The sequence below is a fragment of the Perognathus longimembris genome, chromosome 19 (genome assembly GCF_023159225.1).
Source record: "Perognathus longimembris pacificus isolate PPM17 chromosome 19, ASM2315922v1, whole genome shotgun sequence".
Lineage (NCBI taxonomy): Eukaryota > Metazoa > Chordata > Mammalia > Rodentia > Heteromyidae > Perognathus > Perognathus longimembris.
This window is the reverse complement of record NC_063179.1, coordinates 23,887,608-23,911,981: the sequence shown is the minus strand read 5'-3', so window position 1 is coordinate 23,911,981 and position 24,374 is coordinate 23,887,608. Positions and strand designations below refer to the sequence as shown.

The window sequence follows — 24,374 nt, the reverse complement described above, 5'->3', positions numbered from 1 at the left end:
AGGATGGTGTATTTATTTCTCCTGATCCTTCTCTGTGAATTGGTTTGGGGGTAGTTGAATCACTTCATCATAAGTCCTGTCCTTCACAAAACATGTTTGCTATAGTCCATCCCTTCCAGTTCTACTCATATTATGCATTCATCTCCTTCACTACATAGGAGTGATAACAAGTCTACTCTTACTAGCCCTGAGGCACTACATTACAATCTGTGGTTTGCCTATGCCCCACCCATATGGTCCCAGTATAAATAAACTCTTTTTGAATTATTCTAATAGAATTGTGCTGTCTGCTTCCTGCTTGTACTATGACAGATACACTATAATTTTGTGCAAATCACTGTGCGGAATCAGTCACCTGAAAGTCAAAATGTGAGCAGATAGTAATAATATCTCTTTGCTCTAAATTTGATTGGCAATAGAGTGACTATAAAATGAATCCCGCCTCTAAATACTTGTAAAATGCAAAATAAGACTTAATGTTCAAGTGAGAAAGATGCATAATAAATACTCTAAGAATTCAGAATTAGATAAAGTCATGGTGAATTAAATGGTCAAATGAAACTTATACCTTTGCAAGTAAATTCCACCTCATCATCAAAACTATTTGTTGGTGGATTTTTCTCATTTAGATCCAGGCTGGATGTTGTATTCATGGCTGTACCAAAGCAGATGGCAGATAGTGGAGCTATTCCAAAGATATTACACAGTATTGGTCCATCTCATACAACTGTCCTGGAAATTAATTATTCTTGAGACTAAGCTCAGAATACCTCATAGTAAAATATAATCTATAGACTTTCTTGAATTGAGATGTTCTTTTTTTTTTTTTTTTTTTTTGGCCAATCCTGGGGCTTGGACTCAGGGCCTGAGCACTGTCCCTGGCTTCTTTTTGCTCAAGGCTAGCACTCTGCCACTTGAGCCACAGCGCCACTTCTGGCCGTTTTCTGTATATGTGGTGCTGGGGAATCGAACCCAGGGCCTCATGTATACAAGGCAAGCACTCTTGCCACTAGGCCACATCCCTAGCCCGAGATGTTCTTTTTTTAAAACATAGCCAAAGCAGAGGATTTAACGTTTCATGTTTATTTCCACTAATCAGCTATATATTAAATGTTTTATATATGATTATAATATCTGTCTTTGCTTTTGTTTGCTAAAATCTACTTTAAATTATTTCTTTTATTCAAAGATATTTGAGACATGTACAATGACATAAAAATTATATAATAAATCATCCTCAGATTACTATAAAGGTTACGAAACAAAATATCCCCATATAATGACGTACATAATGCATCATTTTCCAACTGGAAATTTCTCTATTTCTATCAAAGGTAATGCCTAATCTTTATCTCTTCACCCATTTCAATCTAAAGCCAAAGCCAAGAAAGATCAGTTGCTTTGCTAACTCTCCTTGTGATTGGAAGACCTCACTTTTGCTCAGCTATGGTACAGTGTGAGACTTTGTGGGTCTCAGATTTATGTGAATTCTGTACACTCAAATTAAGACATTTCTCCTATATGTCTGCAAAATCTTCATTTTTCAGCATTTTGAAACAGTCGATGTCTTCAGGGAAGACGTCTTACATTGCAGGAATGAATTACCACCCCACTGGGTTCTGTCTTGGGCCTTGTTTGGTCTTTCACCTTTGGAGATTTTTCTTACTTCATATTTAGCAAGACTGTTCATTTTCAAATAAAATATTTAATATTTTTCACATGTTTCCCCTACACAGGATACTTAAAAAATAAATCTAGTTTTCCATTTGGTAAGGTACATAAATGCCCCTTTGCACAATATTGAGAAACAAAGACTAATTATTCACAATGGAAATTTGAAAAATCTCCTTTATTCATGATTTACAGTAATGACAACCATGGCCTGAACTAAAAAATAAACAAAAGCCCAGAACAACTTCAATTAGACACACAGAAAGCTACTTTATTACAGTTTCTTTGGTAGAATTTACCAAAACTTTTACATGAAGTTCATTAATGATAGAGACCACTCTGTTGACAGTAAGCCAAAATTTTACTGAGTTTGGGTTTATTTGGGCTGAAAATTGTCTTATTTACTTTTACATCTTTTACAGAGTTTAGCATATTTCCTTTTACATTGCAGGTATTCTGTATGTGTTTTCACATTTGGTTTGAATTGACACCTCCAAATTCAGTGCAAAAACCAAATGGTGCTACTATTCTCTCTGGCTTTACCTATTCTGATAGGAAATTGAGCCATATCCTAGCAAATCCAGCCTTATTTGTTCATAATTTGTGACTTTTGTAATCTATTCTCAGGCTTATTTCTGCTGCAACCTATTTGTTTTGTTTAAGAAGAAATTCTTTATAACTAAACAGTTAAAAAAGCTAAGGGACAGCACCTGGCCCTGAGTCCAAGCCACAAGATTAGCACCAAGACAAACCAAACAACACCACAAATTCTAAACAAGTGTAACTCAGTAAATGATAAGAATTTCTATTATTTATTATTATTATTATTTATGTTTGGTTTCATTTTTGTACCAACATGGGATGATTAGAGAATAACTGTCTTGAGAGATCATTTTAAAGTTCATTTTTGCCACTTTTCTGAAGTGACCAAAAGTATGTGGGAACAGAGTATTGTTTTAGAGACCACCAGGGAAGACCATGCAGACAAAGAGTATAGCCAAAAGAAAGTCTTTATTGCCAGCCAGGACTACGTTGGGCAGGGGGCCCAAAAAGTGCAGTACTCCATCTGGTCTCATGGGCCCTTTTAAGGCAGAAAGCACCCTCTCCCCCCGGCTTATTCACACAGGGGAGGGAAGTAACTAATGGTTTTTTCCTATAGGTGCAAGCCAAGCATGAAGTTACAGAAGCTAAAACAATATTGTAAACAAGCATGAGTGGGCTAGCTAACTGTTGTAAGCAATCAGAAGTGGGGCAACCTGACAGTTCCTGTTTTTATAACTACTAAAATGATCATTTTTATAACTCATTACTATGATTGTTATTTAAAAACAGAAAGAAACAAGTGCTACACATATCTCTAAATGACAAACTAGGAGGAACTAGTCTCACGATGGGGGACAGCCCTCTAAGATGGAACCACAAAAACCAAACGGCTTATACAATCTGAGAATAATCTCTAAAACAATGAAATTACAATTTACCTATTTAGCCTTAATGTAAATCCAGATGACCAATTCCTATGAGAAGACAATGTAAAGACTTTAGTAAGATAAAGGGCTTTCAAACCAAGAAAGAAAGGCCTGGGAATATGGCCTAGTGCAAGAGTGCTTGCCTCATATACACAAAGCCCTGGGTTTGATTCCTCAGCACCACATATAAAGAAAAAGGCCAGAAGTGGTGCTGTGGCTTAAGTGGCAGAGTGCTAGCCTTGAGAAAGAAGCCAGGGACAGTGGTCAGGTCCTGAGTCTAAGCCCCAGGGCTGGCAAAAAAACAAAAACAAAACAGCAAGAAAGAAACTGAGAGAGAGAGTGAGGGGAGGGGTGACATTTCTGAAAAAAAAAAAGTACTGTTTATCTGACTTATGTAACCATAACCCCTCTGTACCTCATATTTGTGATAACAATTTAAATTTTTTTTTAAATACACATGTGGGCTAGGAATGTGGCTTAGTGGTAGAGTGCTTGCCTAGCATGCATGAGCCCTGGGTTTGATTCCTCAGCACCACATAAACAAAAAAAGCCAGAAGTGGCACTGTGGCTCAAGTGGCAGAGTGCTAGCCTTGAGCAAAAAGAAGCCAGGGACAGTGCTTAGGCCCTGAGTTCAAGTTCCAGGACTAGCAAAAAAACAAAAACAAAAACACAGTTGCTTGCTATGTGCTGTACATGGCCAGCTATTGAGTCTTGTTAATAGGAAGCTCTTTTTTTTTTTTTGGCCAGTCCTGGGCCTTGGACTCAGGGCCTGAGCACTGTCCCTGGCTTCTTTTTGCTCAAGGCTACACTCTGCCACTTGAGCCACAGCGCCGCTTCTGGCCGTTTTCTGTATATGTGGTGCTGGGGAATCGAACCCAGGGCCTCATGTATATGAGGCAAGCTCTCTTGCCATTAGGCCATATCCCCAGCCCAATAGGAAGCTCTTTGACACTGGGAAATCTTTGAGACGAGACCTTGAGATCTCATAAGAAATAAGATACAGCAGAAAAGAAGATAATCTACTACAGATGTGATGCATCAAAGAATGAAACAAGAGGGGCTGAGGATATGGCCTAGTGGCGAGAGCGCTTGCCTGGTATACATGAGGCCCTGGGTTCGATTCCCCAGCACCCACATATACAGAAAACGGCCAGAAGTGGCGCTGTGGCTCAAGTGGCAGAGTGCTAGCTTTGAGCAAAAAGGAAGCCAGGGACAGTGCTCAGGCCCTGAGTCCAAGGCCCAGGACTGGCCAAAAAAAGAATGAAACAAGAAATATTTTTATATTAAGTATATATATATATATATATGTATATATATATATATATATATATATTTTTTTTGGCCAGTCCTGGGCCTTGGACTCAGGGCCTGAGCACTGTCCCTGGCTTCTTCCCGCTCAAGGCTAGCACTCTGCCACTTGAGCCACAGCGCCGCTTCTGGCCGTTTTCTGTATATGTGGGTGCTGGGGAATCGAACCTAGGGCCTCGTGTATCCGAGGCAGGCACTCTTGCCACTAGGCTATATCCCCAGCCCGATATATATTAAGTATATTATATATTAATTCATATATTATTATGTTGCATTAAATTATAATTAATTATATCTATATTTAAATGTTTGTATTTTAGAGGAGGTATACTAAAAAAGCATGCAATTGAAAAGAGGTCTTTAGGATCAAGTGGCAAAGGAGCCCATTTGTCCATCATTTCCCACTTAGCTTTCCTCAGTTAGATCCTTCCCCTAAGGTACTTGTGCATCTCTAAGGGGAAGCAGGAAGAAATATAAAAGTAGGAGAAAACATTTCTTAAGCCATCTGCCCGCAAACAAGAAACAGAGAATTTGTTTTATAAAATTATGGGTGGGATTGGCAGCATGGCTGAAGTTATAGAGTACCAGCCAATGAGGGAAAATGAGTGTCAGATTCCAAGTTCAAATCCCCATCTTAGGCCAAAAAAAAAAAAAAAAAAAAAGGAAGAAATTCATTTCAGTAGATTATATATGAGAGGAAATTTCGAAGGGCATAATAATAGAGTAGTGGTTAAAGTATTTATTAGTATTCCTAAACAATGCAAAGAATGTTTGGGATCCATGTAACATTTAGAGAAACATTGCTGATACACTCCACTAGATTTATGTGTCATGTGTATATGTGTAATTCCATGATTAAGATTTTATGTACTGTTATTACTACAAAGAGATGCCATATAGTAAATGAATATTTGAGAGTGAGTGGTTTGGGACATGCCTTGTAAGATTTATTGGAAAAGATACCATGTAGAATCTAGGTGATATTCTTCAGAATCCTCTTATAATAGACCCAAATCTGGTACCTAGGTTCTGGCTTGTAGAAGTGGTTTGTATGTGTGTGCTGGTTCCACAGGCATTGTTTATCTTCCTACCTGCTGTGAGGCTGGAAAGCAAGAACTATGACGTTCATTAAACATCCAGATCTCAAATCCCAAGGACAGAGGGGGAAGAAAAGAAAATTAGGAAGAAGAGCAAAAAAAGAAATATCCCTAAACCTCAAACATTTCTTTGATAAGGAAAAAAACCCCAGCTGTTGGCAAGAAGTGGTGTTTTGTGAGGTCATGGTAGAATCAAAGGCTTGTATTTCAAGAAAATGTGTTTTCTGTAGCACAAACATGATTAAAGGTAATGTGCATTGTTTTAGATTTTTATTATTCATAAAAGGAAAACAAATAATGCCAATCATGCAAGAACAAAGCTAAATAGTTGGGCTTCAGAGGCCGTCTGGCTCTAGAATCTAAGAGAATTGAATAATTGAACTGTTTATATGCCATGTTTCATATTTGTTTTCTTCTTAGAGGAAAAAGCCCAGTAGAGGTCTTTTCTTTCCGAATATTTTGTTTTGGTTATAAGGATTTGTTTTATCTAACCTGCCTCCTCCTTGCCCCTCAGACTGCTCCTATAATTTTAGATAGTCAAAGCTCTCCTCACTCTATAGTGGGCTGTAATAGAAAGGCTCTCGTGGAGGAACCAGGGAGGAGAAATGACATTAAAATGATAGCAGCATCTTAGGCTAGAAATGTAATTCCAGATAAAATGCCTACTTTTGAAACAGAAGTTCCTCAGCTCATGCCTCAGAATAGGAAAAGAAAATCATCATCATACAAAATTAGCTCCTAGAGCAGAATAAGGAAAACAGGCCGACTGGCACCTTTATCTCCCTTCCCAATTTTCTTTACCCTACCATACATCTTATCTGAATGTGACATCAACTTGCCTTTATTCCTTAATGAGTTCTTGGTACCTGTCATAAGGATTAAACTATTGGAGAAAGGGGTGCTCTAAAGTAAGCTGCCTTTACTTGATCCTCCCTGGGTAGACAGGAAAGCTGCTGGAGCTGGTTGTAGATATCTCAAGAACCATAACTCCTGATTTGAACTCATAATAACATTTGTATAAAGGGCAGAACCTTCTAGAACTGGTGAGGCTTGGCATTTCTGCATATGATATAGAAAAATGGAAGTCATAATCCAGAGAATCAATAAAATAGAGGACTTTTGACATCTATCTGAACTGCACAAAAGTAGGGAACATGTACTGGAGGCAAGGAGAATAAGAAGAATAGAGGCTAAGTTGGAATGAGCTTAGTGTGCTAATAAGCAGACAGAAGCCTGGTGCTAGTTAGCACCCATTTTAATTGGCCTCAGGACCCTGTAGTAATCCATATCAAAAGCTTCTGGGATTCTAATTTCCTTTAACCTCATGAAGCTACTTTGGAGACGGTGAATGGGGAATAGTCAGACAGTCTCCTGAGCAGAACTGAATCTCTCACGTTTTCTCATAAATGAAACACATCTTTAAGGCCCACACTACCTTGTCCTTCTTCTCCAACAGAGATGTCCCTTTTAAATTCTTCTCTGAGCTCTGCTATATATAACCAAGGCCAATTATTGATTAAATATCTTAATTTTCTCTACCTTGTCACACTTTTTAATTGCTTTAAGTATAACTACTTAAAGATAATATTATATGAAGGGAGTTCAGTCGTACCAAATGCTAAGCAATGGCTGAGCAGGATTCACTCCTATGTTTGCATGGTATTTACTCTATATGGTGTAGTGTATATGGTATATATAATATACATATAGTGGATATACAGTGTGTTCACATATATAGTAAACCCATCAGGTTTTCTGTGAGGATTAGGGACTACAGTCACAGAAGTGATTGGTAGATTTTCTTCAGTAACTACCAGTGATATTTCATGGAAGTGTCCTATGAGTTGCAATACTGACAGCCTCATGGCAGTGGCTGAGGGCAGAACCAGTGTTGGGGAAGACAGCATCAGAATGTGTAGACTGATCTAATACAGTTGTGTATAAATGTTAATGAGAAAGAGGGCCAATAGTGAGACTGTGTGAAATGGATAATTTTGGTACATAAAAATAATTATTAGTATTATTTCTTAATTACTTTCTTCCATGTGAACAATTGTGACTCATTGAGTTGAATCAAATATTTTTATGTTTACACAGCTAGGTATTGTGTTGTGTTCATATGGTAGTGAGAGAAAGCATAAAAAATAGGATTTGTTTTTCCTAATGAAAGCTTCATCTAGTCTAAAATCAAGTATCTGGATAAGGGGAGTTGTAGGGAGTGAACAACACAGAGAAAAATTCAACAAACAGGAAAAAGGTCACAAACAATATCTAATGACAGTTATTCATTGCAGACCAAATAAACTGTGTGTTCAGAGTAAGAAAGACAACCAGAGTGGCAAAGCTTTCAGCACACAGAAGAAATACATGAGGGCCATGAAATAGAGAAGGAAATTATAGCAAGTATGTTCTCCTGAGACCAAAAAAATGTGGTTAATGAAGAAATGAGAACCAAAAACTATTTGATAATCTGTAAATCTTTAGAAAATAACATATTTCGTAAACTAGATAGAGGTCAAAGAATAAATTATAGGGAAACTATAAAACAATTTAATTGTGCAAAAGTGAGATTCCTAGGAAATTCCTAAGTGAGGCAAAGGCCTCACTAAGAGGAAAAGCTCTGATCTGAAATGCCTCTATTTGAAAAGAACAAGGCCTACAGATAAAAGATCTAAATTGCAACCATTAATGCAGGACAAAAAGAGGAAGGGCAAGACGCAAGTGGCAAGAGCACTTACTAGCAAGCATGAGGTTCTGAATTTTTTTAATGCACCAATAAAAATGAATTTTAAAAAAGCTAATGAGAGAGTAAATTAAAGCAAAAATAATTCAAAATGAAAACAATAAAAAAACAGAAAGTGATAAAGGAAAAACTAAGCAGGAAAAAGATGGAAACAACTGGTTTTTGGAAAGGTCAATAAAGTTAAGTATTTCTGATTGCCTTTTAAGGGATCAGGAGTCTAAGCGTAGTTTAACTGGATCTTATACCTGAGTGTGATTTAAGGGACTGCAATTAAGATCCATGGGGATAAGATCTGCTTCCAAGCGTAATTGATGAATGTTGACAGATCTAGTTCCTTGGACTGAAAGCCTCAGTTCCTTGCTGTCTAATGGCTGGAGTCCATTCCCAGTTATTTACCACATGGGCTTCTGCAATATGGCTCCTTCAAGCAAGGAAGAAATCATGTGTCTTTTGTAACTTAGTTTTAGAAATGCCATCCCATCATGCTTGCCATACTTTAAATATTAGAAGCAAGTTCACTAGATTCAGTCCGTACCCAGGGGATGTGGTATGAGTGCAAAGAGGATAGAGAGTTTTAGAAGCTATTTTAGAAGTTTTTCTACCACACTGCCTGAATAGAGAAACCACTTATCAGACTAAGAAGGGCAAATAAAAATACCTGCTCCCAAGCAAAGGAAATACAATAGCCTTTCCAATTGTCTCCTCACTATTCCAAGCTAAAGCATAGGAATTTGATGGGACTGGTTGCATAATGGGTATGGCCAGCACTTGTTTGAGGACCAACAGTGACTGAAACCTCAAATTGAGTGGGTAAATTTAGAATCAGAGGTGCCCCATGAAGTACCAACCCCAAGTTCTGAGTTTGACACTGTGGATGCGAAGATGGTTAAGAGATCAGGATCCCAGGAATAATACTAGGATAACAGAAAGTAAAATATTAACCAGATATGAAAAGATTTGTAGAATCTTCTAAAAAAAAAGCTAAACACGTTTAGGCAAAATTTTCTTCTCAATTACTGAAAGGTCATAATCGGCTGCTGTATTTTTTTCTTTTTGAAGATCAAATAGAAAACTTAATTATTTTATGAAAATGCTGGAAGGATATGCTCTTCTGAATGGTCATTAAAATGTTATTTTGGCCAATGTTAGGTTATTCATTTTCTCCCCAAATATGAGATGCCACTTGGAATTAATTGGTCTAAGTCTTGCTCCAGTTAATGCCTGTATGATGAAGCACCCACAGAACACTGCTCTACACATGGGTGTTTGGCCTGTACCAAGGATTCACCTACCTCAAAGAGAGTGTGGGTGTAAGCAACACTGATTTCTCTATCTACTTCATTTAGTTTTTATTTTTAGCATTCCTTTATTTCTATCTTCATAACACACTGTTCTTGAAGGTCAATGAATATAATAAACTAGGAATTATAATATCCTTCCAGATGATTTTCAAAACAAATTATTTCTGTGCCTTTTTACATAAAAATTTTATTTATTACATGACTTTATGATAGAAAGGCAAATGAAAGCCATACTTGAAGCAAAGAACTACCCTTCCAGTAAAAGAAATCTAGTATGTGCTTGCTTCTAGTTATGTCTTCTACTGGTTTACAGAAATAATGACTTTTACCCCTTTTTTGTCACATGTAAACTTTTTTTTTTTTTTTTTTGGCCAGTCCTGGGCCTTGGACTCAGGGCCTGAGCACTGTCCCTGGCTTCTTCCCGCTCAAGGCTAGCACTCTGCCACTTGAGCCACAGCGCCGCTTCTGGCCGTTTTCTGTATATGTGGTGCTGGGGAATCGAACCTAGGGCCTCGTGTATCCGAGGCAGGCACTCTTGCCACTAGGCTATATCCCCAGCCCCACATGTAAACTTTTTAAACTCTTATTTTGAGGGCTTTTTTCCCCAGTTATAATCTTAGCTTGCATAATTATAATTCTTCTTAAAATTATTCATGATTCCTTACTTTCGATACATTTCTCCATGTATATTTACCTACAACACAATTTCTTTAGTGTATTCATCTAAATTAGTAGTAAGCTAAGTAACAATTAGTAAACAAATATATAATAATTTAAAAATTAGAAAGGGAAAGGAGGAGGAGAGAGGGAGGAATGAGGGAGGAGGTAACAAACAGTACAAGAAATGTATCCCATGCCTAAAGTATGAAACTGTAACCGCTCTGTATATCAGTTTGACAATAAAAAAAAATTAAAAATGTCCATGTCAGACTCAATCCACCAGTTCTTCTCATTCATAAAACACTGTCATTACCATTGACTGGTGAGAATAGATTATATCATTTTAGTTTGAATTTAAATTGTCATTAGGTATATTTCAATTACCTTCCATTGTTTAAAAAGTCCAAAAAAATTGAGAAGTTATATGTTCTATAATCCCCAGAGATTGAAACATGAAAATTATGATTTTGATGGAAGTGTGAGTTACATAGCCAGTTCCAGGCCATCCAAAGTTACATAGTAAGATCTCATCTCAAAAAAACAGTGCAAAACCAACCCAAGTGTTTTGCAAAATTATTTCACTACCAATCTATTATGACTTCTAAGATCCTTACTCTGTGATTTCTATGGGCAATTAAATCTATACAGAGCTGTAGAGATATACATACAGATGGAGAGATAGTCAGATGCAGTTATGGAGTAGAGCTATATATAAATACTTTTTCCCAAGCTGCTGTTTGCCTCAAATAGCTTCTACTTTGAGAGGTTGAGTGAATAAACTTGGAGGATTTTGTAGAGGGTATGTGTGTGCTTACAAGTATTATGTATGTGAGTTTCAGGTAGTAGAATTGAAAGATACAGGTCTTAAGACCAATGTGAGGATTCAGAGAGCAAAGTATTTTCAGGGAAAGTTTGTGTAGCAGAGATGATGGTGCCAGGACAAGGTAGTGCTTGAGGAAAGAAAAATTGCCACAATTTGAAGTATATGTGTCCTTGCATCTGAGATATATTGTTATTGTTTTTGTTTTTGTACTGAGGCTTGAACTCAAGGCCTCTCAAGCACTCCCTCATTAAAGCCATACTCTTAATCCTTCTGTTTTTTAATTTGTGTCCTCAGATAAGGTTTTTTACTTATCAGACCCAGTAACAAAATTCTTATACTCCCACCTTAGACATGCATAAGATTGTGTACATAGGTCACCACAATTTGTTTTTTTTTTCTCAAATTTTTATTATCAAACTGATGTACAGAGAGGTTACAGTATCATACGTTGGGCATTGGATACATTTCTTGTACTGTTTGTTGCCTTGTCCCTCAAGCCCCCCTCCCTCCCCCTTTCCCTCCCCCCCCCAGGTGTTCAGTTCACTTACACCAAACAGTTTTGCAAGTATTGCTTTTGTAGTTATTTCTCTTTTTTTACCCTGTGTCTCTCAAATTTGGTATTCCCTTTCAATTTCCTACTTCCAATACCAGTAAACACGGTTTCCAATATACTCAGATAAGATTACAGAGATAGTTTAGGTACAACCATAGGAAGGTGATACAAGAACATCATCAATAATAGAAACTACACATACACATAGGACGTTGAAAGTAGTTACAACTGTGATATATCAATTGTTTCCATAACATGGAGTTCATTTCACTTAGCATCATCTTATGTGTTCCTAAGGGTATAGCTATTGGGCCTTGTGATGCTCTGCTATGGCTTGCCTAAACCTGTACTAATTATTCCCAATAAGGGAGGCCATAGAGTCCATGTTTCTTTGGGTCTGGCTCACTTCACTTAGTATAACTTTTTCCAAGTCCTTCCATTTCCTTACAAATGGAACAATGTCATTCTTTCTGATAGAGGCATAAAATTCCATTGTGTATATGTACCACATTTTCCTGATCCATTCATCTATGGAGGGGCATCTGGGTTGGTTCCAGATTCTCGCTATGACAAATTGTGCTGCGATGAACAATGTTGTGCTGGTGGCATTACTGTGATTTTGTTTGTGGGCTTTTGGATAGATACCCAACAGTGGGGCTGCTGGGTCATAGGGGAGTTCTATATTGAGCCTTCTGAGGAATCTCCATACTGCTTGCCAGAGTGGCTGAACCAGTTTACATTCCCACCAACAATGAAGTAGGGTTCCCTTTTGGCCACATCCCCTCCAACAATTGTTATTATTAGTTTTCTTGATATATGACATTCTTACTGGTGTGAGATGGAATCTCAATGTTGTTTTGATTTGCATTTCCTTTATGGCCAGTGATGTAGAGCATTTTTTCATATGTCTATTGGCCATTCTCATTTCCTCATCAGAGAAGTTTCTTTGTAAGTCTTTAGCCCACTTGATGAGGGGGCTATTGGTTCTTTGCGGTTTTATTTTGGAAGAAGGTAATTTTTTTAGTTCTGCATATATTTTAGAGATGAGGCCTTTGTCTGTTGAATGTCCGGTAAAGATCTTCTCCCAGTCTGTGGGCTTTCTGTTTATCTTGCGAGCTATGTCCTTTGCCGTGCAGAAGCTCTGAAGTTTGATGCAGTCCCATTTGTCCAACCTTTCTTTGATTTGTAGCCTTTCAGGGTCTTTGTTAAGGAAGTTCTGTCCTGTGCCAAGGAGCCCAAGTGTTTCTCCTACTCCTTCCTTTAGTGTTTTCAGGGTGCCTGTTTTGATTTCAAGGTCTTTAATCCATTTGGAATTGATTTTGGTGCAGGGTGATATATAAGGATCTAGTTTTAGTTTGTTGCATGTGTTGAGCCAGTTTTGCCAGCACCACTTGTTAAAGAGGCTATCTTTCTTCCATACTATTGTTTTAGCTCCTTTATCAAAGATTAAGTAGGCGTAGTTCTGTGGGTTTAATTCTGGGTCTTCAATTCTGTTCCATTGGTCTTCAGGCCTGTTCCGGTGCCAATACCAAGCTGTTTTTATTACTATAGCTTTATAATACAGCTTGAAGTTGGGTATTGTAATTCCTCCAGCACTGTTCTTTCTGCTTAGGAGTGTTTTTGCTATTCTAGGTCTTTTATTGTTCCATATGAATATCTGGATTGCTTCCTCTATTTCATTAAAGAATGGTGTTGGGATATTAATGGGTATTGCATTGAATTTGTAGATAGCCTTTGGCAATATTGCCATTTTGATTATATTAATCCTCCCAATCCAGGAGCATGGGAGGTTTTTCCATTTTCTTAGTTCTGACTTAATTTCATTTTTCAAGCTTTTAAAGTTCTCTTCAAAGAGGTCTTTCACTTCTTTGGTTAAGGTTATTCCTAGGTATTTTATGTTTTGGGGGGCTATTGCAAAAGGAGTTGCTTTCCTGATTTCAGCCTCGGTCTTCGGGTTGTTAGCATAGAGAAAGGCCGTTGATTTTTGAAGGTTTATTTTATATCCTGCAAGTATGCCAAAGTTTTTGATCAGCTCTAGTAGCTTGGGGGTAGAGTCTATGGGATTCTTTAGGTATAGGATCATGTCATCTGCGAAGAGAGAAAGTTTAACTTCATTTTTTCCTATTTGGATCCCCTTTATATTCTCTTCTTGCCTAATTGCTCTGGCTAGGAATTCTAGTACTATGTTGAAGAGCAGGGGAGAGAGTGGACATCCCTGCCTTGTTCCTGATTTTAAGGGGAATGGCTTTAGTTTTTCACCATTTAGAGTTATGCTTGCTGTTGGTTTGTCATAAACTGCCTTGATTATATTCAGGAATGTTCCCTGGAATCCCAGTTTTTCCAGGGCTTTTAGCATAAATGGGTGCTGGATTTTATCGAACGCTTTTTCCGCATCCAGCGATAAAACCATGTGGTTCTTTACCTTGCTCCGGTTGATGTGGTGGATTACATTAATTGACTTGCGTATATTAAACCAGCTTTGCATCCCTGGGATGAATCCAGTTTGATCGGGTCACCACAATTTGTTTGTTTGTTAAAATGGGGTCTCACTAACTTTTTGCCTGGGCTGAAATCAAATTGTGGCCTACTTTCCCCATCCTAAGTAACTTGGGATTGTAGGTGAGCACCTTGTCCCCATCACAACACTCTGCACTTAGGCAAATCATGCGCATATCCCTCTATTTATGGAGTTTTGATACTTGTAACTGCCAAGCATAAGAAATTAAATAAATAGTCTGCATGCTGTTAAATAAGTAATTCTAAATCTGGAAGTTGACTCCCAAGAGATTTTCATTGAGAAAGAGTATCTTTAAGAGAAGAATCTGCTACTTTGACTTTAAGTGCTGTCAGTTGTGTTGACTTGCAGGAAAAATTAATTTACTATTTAAGAAGTACAGGGCTGGGGATATAGCCTAGTGGCAAAAGTGCCTGCCTCGGATACACGAGGCCCTAGGTTCAATTCCCCAGCACCACATATACAGAAAATGGCCAGAAGTGGCGCTGTGGCTCAAGTGGTAGAGTGCTAGCCTTGAGCGGGAAGAAGCCAGGGACAGTGCTCAGGCCCTGAGTCCAAGGCCCAGGACTGGCCAAAAAAAAAAAAAAAAAAAGAAGTACAGATATAAGGTCAAATTTATTAGAATTGTGCTATTGTTTTATTTTTCTTCCTCTTTCCTCTTGACCTCTTGTGCTTTCCACAAAGCATCATAAAACAATTTATATATTGATTTTCTGCCCGTGGGAAAGGGCTTCTTCATTTATTAACACAATCCCTGTGAGCATAACATTAACTCAAAATGAAGGATAACATGATAGACAAAGTACATGAGCGCTGATGAGTCTCCATAAATCCTGCTTATGAATGATCACTTACATTGCCTGTGTGGGAAGCCAGTTCTAATACATGCATTGAGTCCTTAGCTCACAAAAGTAGATGATGAAAATATTGATAGGAAGGGATATTTCTTATTGTTTTATAATCCCTATGGTCTTCATCCTACAATAAATTGTAAAAAGTTACTGCCTAAAAGATGAGATTTAATTATCTATTGCTAAGTATCTTCTTTGACTTGTTTAAGGGGAAAGTATTTGCAAGCCAGAAAGAAATAGGAAAGGTTAGGGACTAGAAATTAATCACATTATGCTTTTTTATTCTTCCTAGGCTCCCATGATTCTTTCAGCTTCTACATTGACGAAGCCTCTCCAGTAGGTCCTGAGCAGCCAGAAACCGTCCAGAATTTTGTCTCTGTATTTGGAACCGTAGCCAAGAAACTGATGCGGAAATGGCTAGCCACTCAAACAATGAACTTCACTGGTCAGCTAGGAGCCGGAATCCGCTATTTTGATCTTCGAATTTCCACCAAGCCCAGAGACCCGGACAATGAACTTTATTTTGCTCATGGCTTGTTCAGTGCCAAAGTCAACGAGGGTCTTGAGGAGATCAACGCGTTCCTCACAGATCACCGTAAAGAGGTAGTATTCTTGGACTTCAACCATTTTTATGGCATGCAGAAATACCATCACGAAAAACTGGTCCAAATGCTGAAAGACATCTATGGAAACAAAATGTGCCCAGCGATCTTTGCCCAGGAAGTTAGCTTAAAGTACCTGTGGGAGAAAGAGTATCAAGTGCTCGTCTTCTACCACAGTCCAGTGGCTCTGGAAGTGCCCTTTCTCTGGCCAGGGCAGATGATGCCAGCACCCTGGGCGAACACCACAGACCCGGAAAAGTTGATTCAGTTTCTTCAGGCATCCATCACTGAGAGAAGAAAGAAGGGCTCGTTTTTTATATCTCAGGTGGTGCTGACCCCCAAAGCTAGTACGGTGGTCAAAGGTGTAGCCAGTGGCCTCAGAGAAACGATCACAGAAAGGTAAGTAGGCCTAAACTGTGGGAGACAGCAAATCCACAGAGCGAGAGAGCTAAAATTTAAAAACCTATATGTATTTGTTTCCTAGGGCCACCATAATTCAGTACTACAAACAAACTGAGTGCTTTGAAGCAGTAGGAATGTGCTATTTCAAACAGGGAGATGGAGGCTTGGCAGTAGTGATTTCCTTCTGAAAACCTTGACTGAATCCATTCTATGTCTTATGTTCTGGCAATTGCTCCAAGTCCTTGGCTTGTAGATCCATCTTCCTTATCTACACATGGTATTCTTGTGATTCTTTTTCTGTAGGAATAATCAGTAGATTAGAGCCTACACCAATGGCTGCATTTTAATCTCATTACTTCTGTAGAGACCTTTTTTCCTAAATAAGTTCAAAGACAAAGGTGTGCTATTCACATAATTCATAGGAGACAGATCACCTCACGAATCATATATTTTAACTTAATGTCTAGTTCTTTTACAAGACTCCTTTTCACTTTTGTGTAGTTTTCCCCTCTATGATAGGCAGTCTTTATTTATATACCTACTGACATTTAGTACACATCATATTCCCAAAAACTAGTATTGTCTTATATTTCTGTCATTCATCATTTAACATATATAAACTGTACAAAGTGGTTTTTGTCATGGTTTCCATTTATTGATATGTTCTTTTTTAAATCAGACTATCTCTTTATAGCCCTATCTTTCCTAATTTCTCCTAATTTCTGCTTTTTTTCTTGATCATTTTCTGGTATTTGATGTACTTCTACATTTGAAAGTCATATTTAAAGTCTTAAGTATTCATGGTCCAATATCCTAGACCATGTAACTAAAGTTTGTGGGAGGGAAATAAAATAAGTTAGGAAAGTGCTGAAAATTGTGTTTTACAATTCTCCTAAAAAAGTTACAATGTTTTGGTTTTTCTTTGATGAGGGGGCAAAATGGGACATAAAAAGGGAGGGAGGAAGAGTGAACAAATGCAATCATGCTGCTTATCATACGCCATGTGGGAAATGGCTTATGCAACTTGTGGTCAGGGTAGATACAGGGAAAGTGAAGGAAGGGTGACATTGTCCAAAGGAAGAAATGAACTTATTACCTGACTTATGAAATGGTAATCCCTTTGTACAACAGCTGAATAATAACAATAAAATATTCTTAAAATAATAATCATAGTGTATATGCTTAGGAATGTATTTATGCTTTATGTAAATATATGCTTTATATAGTATTTAGAGTTAACAATAAAGTGTTTATAGTTAATGCAAATATATGTATATATTTAAATACTTTTTTAAAAATCGCAATGCATATTAGCCTACAAAAGATGTCAGTAAGCATTTTAGTGAAGAGTCCCATTTAAACAACATAGTGTTTTCTAAACTCTTTAAAAAATCATATAACACTTATTAACAGCTCATGGAGTTAACTTTGAAGGACTGACCTTAGCTTTCTGTTCTAATTCAAAACTTCTCACTTGCCTGAGAGCTCACATATCTAATACAGTAGAGTTGTATCTAGGAAGTATATATAGGGCTGGAAGAGAATTTTGAGAGAAACAATAAAAGCTCTATAGGTAGAATAAACTTTTATCCTTTAGGATTATGCAGTCTTGCCATTATACTTGTGCTATAAGCATTCTTCAGTGAAGCTTATTTGTGTAAATCAAGTATTCCTACCTAATTTTATCTCTCATCCACTGCCCGCCCTTAGCCTTAAAGTATGAGGGCTTTTTGAGGAAAAGATTACAAAAGCAAACCAAGGTGAAAAGTTAACATGGGCAGTTGCAATGGGGCCAAATAGGTTGGAAAGGCCAAAATCTCATTGTTTTCATGGGTTGTGACTTCCAATTTGGAATGAGAAAGTCCTGAAGACAATTGATGTGACAGTTGCACAACAACGCGAAGGCCACTAAACTGTACATTTCACATTGGTGAAAATAGTGCACTTTGGGGGGGGGGTATGTTTTATTACACTGAAAAATGAAAACATGAAAAACTAAGAAGTTTTAGAAAGACTCCCCTTTTTGGTGTTCACGTAGCTAGGTAGTGGTGTTAGTGTGTGCTCAAGGCTTTTAGTTTTTGGTCTTCTTGATGGGGGCTTGGGTCTAGCCTTTCTAAGACAATTTGCATACCTCTGGAAAAGGAAAAGAAAAATGCTTTACTCCACATACAGATTGTTTTTTTATCTTCTGAAAAGATAGGTCTGGTTGTGTCACTGTCTTCTTGACTTTCTTACAGAGACATTCATCTAAAACTCACATGTTGGCACTGAAAGGTACAAAGAGCTATTCTTTATCACCCAAGAAAGCCACCAGGCAATTATAAGAAATACCTGGGTCTGAAGTATAAAAGTGGGAGCTTGAACTAGATTCTGCCTTTGACTAGCTAGCTCATTTCTCTAGGATTAAAAAAAATCATTTCTAATATTTGGGTTAACAAAAATTCTGAGCATATGCATTTAGAAAGTAGTGTTTGAAGTTGTGGGTGGCTTTCAGGAAAACTAAATTCAGGCTGGATTTAGTTACTGTAGCTTTCAATCTGGCCCTATGTTTCAAATACTGCAGATGTATTTTCTACATTTTAGCAATGCCAAAATACGCAGATTTTTAGTTCTCAAATACCTATTTTTACTATATTTTTTTCAAACACCAGCTTTTACACCTCACCCACACAAAATTCACACATCTTGAAAAAAGAAGGTATGCAATTTGAGTCAAGTCCTTTACTAAGTTGTGGATAGTTTATTAATTTGTGGTCCTTTTTCCAGTTGAAAAAATGTAGTCATATCACCTATAAGAATTATAAGGAAGCAATGCATCTTTGCAAGTAAGTTAGGTATTTAAGTTAATATTTCTACAGGTCAACAATCTTCTAATGATAATAGCATGGTCATAGTCTTATTTTCTAATATAATATTATTTTAAAATATTCACAGTCAGGTATTAAAACACTCTGTCAGATGCTATACCAATTGCTTTATATATTGTTTTATTTAATATTCACACAACCTTCCAATTATAGTTACTACTGTTATCCCATCTTAAAAGATGAAGGAGCAGATTTGTTGATCCAAACACTGTCATACCTATATACAATGGAATTTTACACAGCCATTAGAAAGAATAACATAGTAACTTAACACTTTCAGGGAAATGGGTAGACCTAGAACAAATCATGTTAAATGAGGTAAACCAAGCTCAGAAACACAAATGGTGCATGTTTTCTGTTACATGTGAAAGCTAGATCTAAATGCAAGGGTCATATAGGACTCCAGGCATTCATACACAGTGAGACCAAAAGAGGATACTCTTAGGAGAGGAACAGAAAGATGCAATGCCTCTGTGCCTCTTATCATATCAAATAATTTTTTCACTTTTTTTTCTTATTTATTGTCAAAGTGATGTACAGAGAGGTTACAGTTTCATATGTTAGGCCTTAGGTACATTTCTTGTACTGTTTGTTACCTCCTCCCTCATTCCTCCCTTCCCTCTCCCCCTTTCCCTTTTCCCCCCATGAGTTGTTCAGTTGGTTTACACCAAATTGTTTTGCAAGTATTGCTTTTGGAATCGTTTGTCTTTTTATCCTTTGTCTCTTGATTTTTATATTCCCTTTCATTTTCCTAGTTCTAATACCAGTATATACAGTTTCCAATGTACTCAGATAAGATACAGTGATAGTGCAGGTACAACCACAGGAAGGGGATACAAGAGGATCATCAATAATAGAAGCTACAGTTTCACATTGCATGTTGAAAGTAGTTACAACAGTGATATATCACTCGTTTCCATAACATGGAGTTCATTCACTTAGCATCATCTTATGCATTCCTAGGGGCATAGCTATTAGGCTCTCGTGATCCTCTGCTGTGACTAGCCTAAACCTGTGCTAATTATTCCCTTTGAGGGAGACCATAGAGTCCATGGTTCTTTGGGTCTGGCTCACTTCACTTAGTATAATTTTTTCATATCAAATAATTTTTATCAAAAAGAATTCCAGGAAATGGAAACAAGAGGTTTTGTTTTTTATTTTTATTTTTATCTTGTTTGTTTCTCTGTCTTTGGGAAGGTAGGGTGGAACAGAAGTGGAGGGACATAGGGTGAACAAATGGAGCAGTGGCACTAAATAGAAATAATGTTGAAAATAAACTATATAATTTGTGGGTGGGGACAGGAGGAAAAAAACTGAGCAACAACAAAGGAAGGAGTGACATTGTCCTTTTTGTTGTTGTTGTTGTTGTTGTTGTTGTTTGGGCCAGTTCTGGGCCTTGGACTGAGGGCCTGAGTACTGTCCCTGGCTTCTTTTTGCTCAAGGCTAGCACTCTACCACTTGAGCCACAGCGCCACTTCTGGCCATTTTCTATGTATGTGGTGCTGGGGAATCAAACCCTGGGCGTCATGTATACGAGACAAGCACTCTTGCCACTAGGTCATAGTCCCAGCCCACATTGTCCCTTTTGTACTCATTACCTGACTTATGAAACTATAACCCTGCTGTTTATCACCTTTATAATAACACATTTATTAAAAGGCAGAAGAGAATATTCTTAGAAGGTTGGACAACTTACCTGGAGAACACGGTTAAAGTGAAGGCAGATTCAAGAGCTTAACAAAGGTTCCTCCATTTGCTTTTTAATTCCTACTTGAATTCATATGCTGTTCTAAACATTGCACTTAACATATTTGTCCTCAGATACATAATCTTAAAGCTGTCACATCATACTACCTCACTATAAGACTCAGTACAATTGCTTAGTACTTATTGAACAGTTCCCATAAACAAGGTTCTGAATGAAGTGCTGCAAGCTGTATTAACATTGGTAAGTTGTCATTGTTCCCATCAAATATAAAATAAAGTTTGAAAAGACAAGATTGTACATGACCTAAATACAAATGAGAGAACATGAGAGAATTAAAGATCAAAGCCTGCGATGATTAAGAGAACAGAAATGCCTGGAAAGATTTTGATTGCCATTGGGATAGGAGAAAATAGGCAGAGGAAGCTTTCCAGGTTGAATAAATAACAGGAATGGCATAAAGGTAGGGAATCTTGAGTATAAAAGAAATTAGGATTGGTCATCTTTGAGTGAAGTTGTTTTTTTAAAAAAAAAGCATAGAAAATGGGCACAGGAAAAATGAAAGGGCAGATTATGAAACTCCAGACTTAATTAAAACATTGAAGAGGAAATATCAGACCTGGGCCTCAGTAAATGAAACGGATCCAATTTTATAAGTCAGATAAATAAGAGAGATGCCGATGACAGAGTCACCAGTTCAGAGGGGGAAAGAACTGGTTGGGAAGGCAGAGATGTAAAAGCTGCTGCCAGTATGACTTCGTCTCCACTGACAGTGTTGTCCTTTGAATGCTGGGGACGTCATCTTCAATATTCTTCAGTATGAGAATGGTTGATACTCCTTAGAGTGGACAATTAGAAGTCCTACCTACTTTATTTTAGGATCATAATCCTTGCTTTTAGTAGAAGTTAGAATATTCAGGATGAGACTGCTTGTATGTATCTACATTATCCATCAGGGAAAAGGAAGGGAAGGACAGAAATGTTGAGACTGCTCCATAATGTGTCAGGGGCTGTACTGAATATTTTATATGAATTATATGTATTTCATCCACTCTACAAAATAATTTATTACAAAGTAGGTATTATCATGTCTCTTAGAAGTGAAAATTGAATCTGAGATGTTTAGGACTTGATTAAAATTCTTCATATTGAATAATCTCACAATTAAGAAGTTATTATTGTTATACAAGTCTGTTTGACCCATGCTTACTTATGAAAACTATGCAAAATGACATTACTTAAAACTGAATAGATGCACTATACTCTCTGTGCATCTTCTAAGGCAGAGCCTGGTTTAAGGGTTAGGCAAGGTTAAATTATGCTGAAGAACAGGTGGGGAAAACAATGGGAAAAATATTCTGAAGTGTGAAGCTTTGCTTCAAGAAAGCAAACCCAGGTAGAATCCTGGCATGACCCGCACTCCACCCCCCAGGAAGCACTGATATAGAATAGCAGGATAGGACAGAAAGTTAGAGGTGACTAGGTTGAATTCTCCGTGCCTTGTGCCTATTGCTTGACATTTTTCATACAGAATAAAGAATGTTGATGATTCGGTGAATGCTAAGTATTGCTCAAGGTCACAGTGTCAGAAGAACTAGGATTAAAACCAAGGTCTCCTGCCTCCCAGGCAGTCTTTCTTCTATATCATAAGGAGAAATAATATTGGAGAATGAACAAGGAGGTCAAAAGAGCATCAGAGACCAGCATGGGAGGGTAAGTCAGCTCAAGTCTTCACTGTGCTTGACATGAGGTCCTGGACCATTGATGTCTTTTTTGTCAGGTCCAACATGGTAGCCTAGAGACTAGCTCATGGATTTTGTAAGGTAACCTGTCTTCTTTAGGTTATATCTTCCCATGTAATGAGATAAATTTTCTCCATATTTTTCCAAATGTCCCATCTACCCTTCACTGCCTATAAGTTATTCAGCGTTGGTACCAGTCATCTTAACAACTTTGGGAGCCAAGGGATATCCTTACCAAGAGGCTGAGGCTCAGAATGACTCCAAGTCAGCAACAGACATGATACAGTTTTGGCTTTCATCTCTTTCCTTCCACCTCAGGCTACACTCTCAGATAGGTCAGCAAACTCGTCGAATAACTAATAAAGGATTTTTCTCTGCAGCAGAAAGGGAAGATTATCTCCTCAGGTTACATATGCATAATGGAAAAAGTATCAAGTATATTATAGAAAGCAAGAATAATCACTGTTTTTAATAGTGATCATATATATATATATGTAATAATGAATATATACAAATGATAAGTTTAAGTCCCAATTTGCAATTTAAGAAATTAAAGGTCAGCCACTTTGGGGCATTTACCCAAAGGATCACAAACAAGACCATACTAAAACTATCAGCATAACCACATTTACCACTATTTACCATAGCTAAAATATGGAACCAATCCACATGCCCCAGAGGAGATGAATGAATCAAGAAATCGTGGCATATATACACAATGGAATTCTATGCTTCTATCAGAAAGAATGACATTGTCCCATTCATAAGGAAATGGAAAAACTTGGAAGAAAAAATAAAAAACTAAGTGAAGTGAGCCAGACCCAAGAAAACATAGACTCTATGGTTTCCCTCATTGGTAGTAATAAGTGCATGTCTAGGATAGTCCTAGCAGATGATCACAATAGCTCAATAGCTATGTACATATGATCACATAAGAGGATGCTAAGTGAAATGATCTCCAAAATATGAAAGAAGCGGTTTATCATTGCTGTTGTTTTCAATGTGAAATTATTTCATTTTTCTTCCGTATATCTTCCCTATGATTTAGCCCCTATTGTCACTGTATTTGATTCTGCTACCCTGGGTATCTTATATAGGTTTGTCTGAATTAGGAAAGAGAAGAATAACATCAAAATGATGAGACAAAGTATAAATGGTGAACCAATGCAACAGCAATACTTATATGACAATATGTTGTAACCAACTGTACAACTCGGGGGAATGAAGTTGGAAAGGAGGGATAGTAGGAGAAAAATGAGGGAGGAGGTAACAGGTTTGACAAGAAATGTACTGACTACCTTACATATGTAACTCTAACCCCACAGTGCATCACTTTGACAATAAAATTTTTTAAAGAATCATGTGTAGCAAGCAAAAAAGAAATTAAGGGTCAGAAATGATTAATAATTTGCCTACTTGGTGTGGAGGGTCGATGCGGGAATCAGTTTAGAATCCAGGTTTTCTGCAGCACTAGAAAAGGAAACTGGCTTATGAATTGAAAGAAAGCACCAGAAAGCAGAGCTTCTTCCAACCCTGGTTTTGACAATCTGAAGGGTAGTACCTTATTGATGATTTCTTAAAATGCAAATTCCAGGATGCCACCTCATAGATTATGATTCAATGATCTATGACTCAAAGTTGTCCATGTTTAACAGACTTCAGAGCACATCAACTTAAGAAACACAACTGTGTCGACAGATAAACTGCATCACAACTTGGTTTTAGTCAGCCTAGAAAGAGTCAGCCATATGATTTTCCATGGCCCTCCTCCCCAGTTACTTCTTTCTTAAATCAAAACTACGACTCCTCTGCCTACAAAGTCTGTCAAAGTTAAGTTCATATTTGTTGTTTTACCTACCACTCAGGCAAAGCTGCCTATTAGTGATTTCCTTAAAAAATCATCCTCCGACATTAGCATCTTCCTTTTTTTGTCACTTACCTTGATCCTAGGATTAACAGGGTGAGGGATTCTTTCTTCTCCAAAGCTAAATTCCCATGAAAAAAATCTTAATAACTTCTAGATTCAATGTCTCCCTCTAAACCTGATTAACGTTTGCATCCCTAA

At 37.5% G+C, this 24,374-nt stretch overlaps 1 protein-coding gene across 1 annotated transcript in view; it reads left to right on the top strand.

The window, feature by feature from the left end:
- Positions 1–24,374, top strand: part of Plcxd3 (phosphatidylinositol specific phospholipase C X domain containing 3) — a 116,673-nt gene that overhangs the window by 54,111 nt on the left and 38,188 nt on the right. The window contains exon 2 of the mRNA XM_048368330.1: positions 15,284–15,992. Coding sequence (XP_048224287.1) covers positions 15,284–15,992 — 709 coding nt within the window. The remainder of the gene's footprint in view (positions 1–15,283; positions 15,993–24,374) is intronic.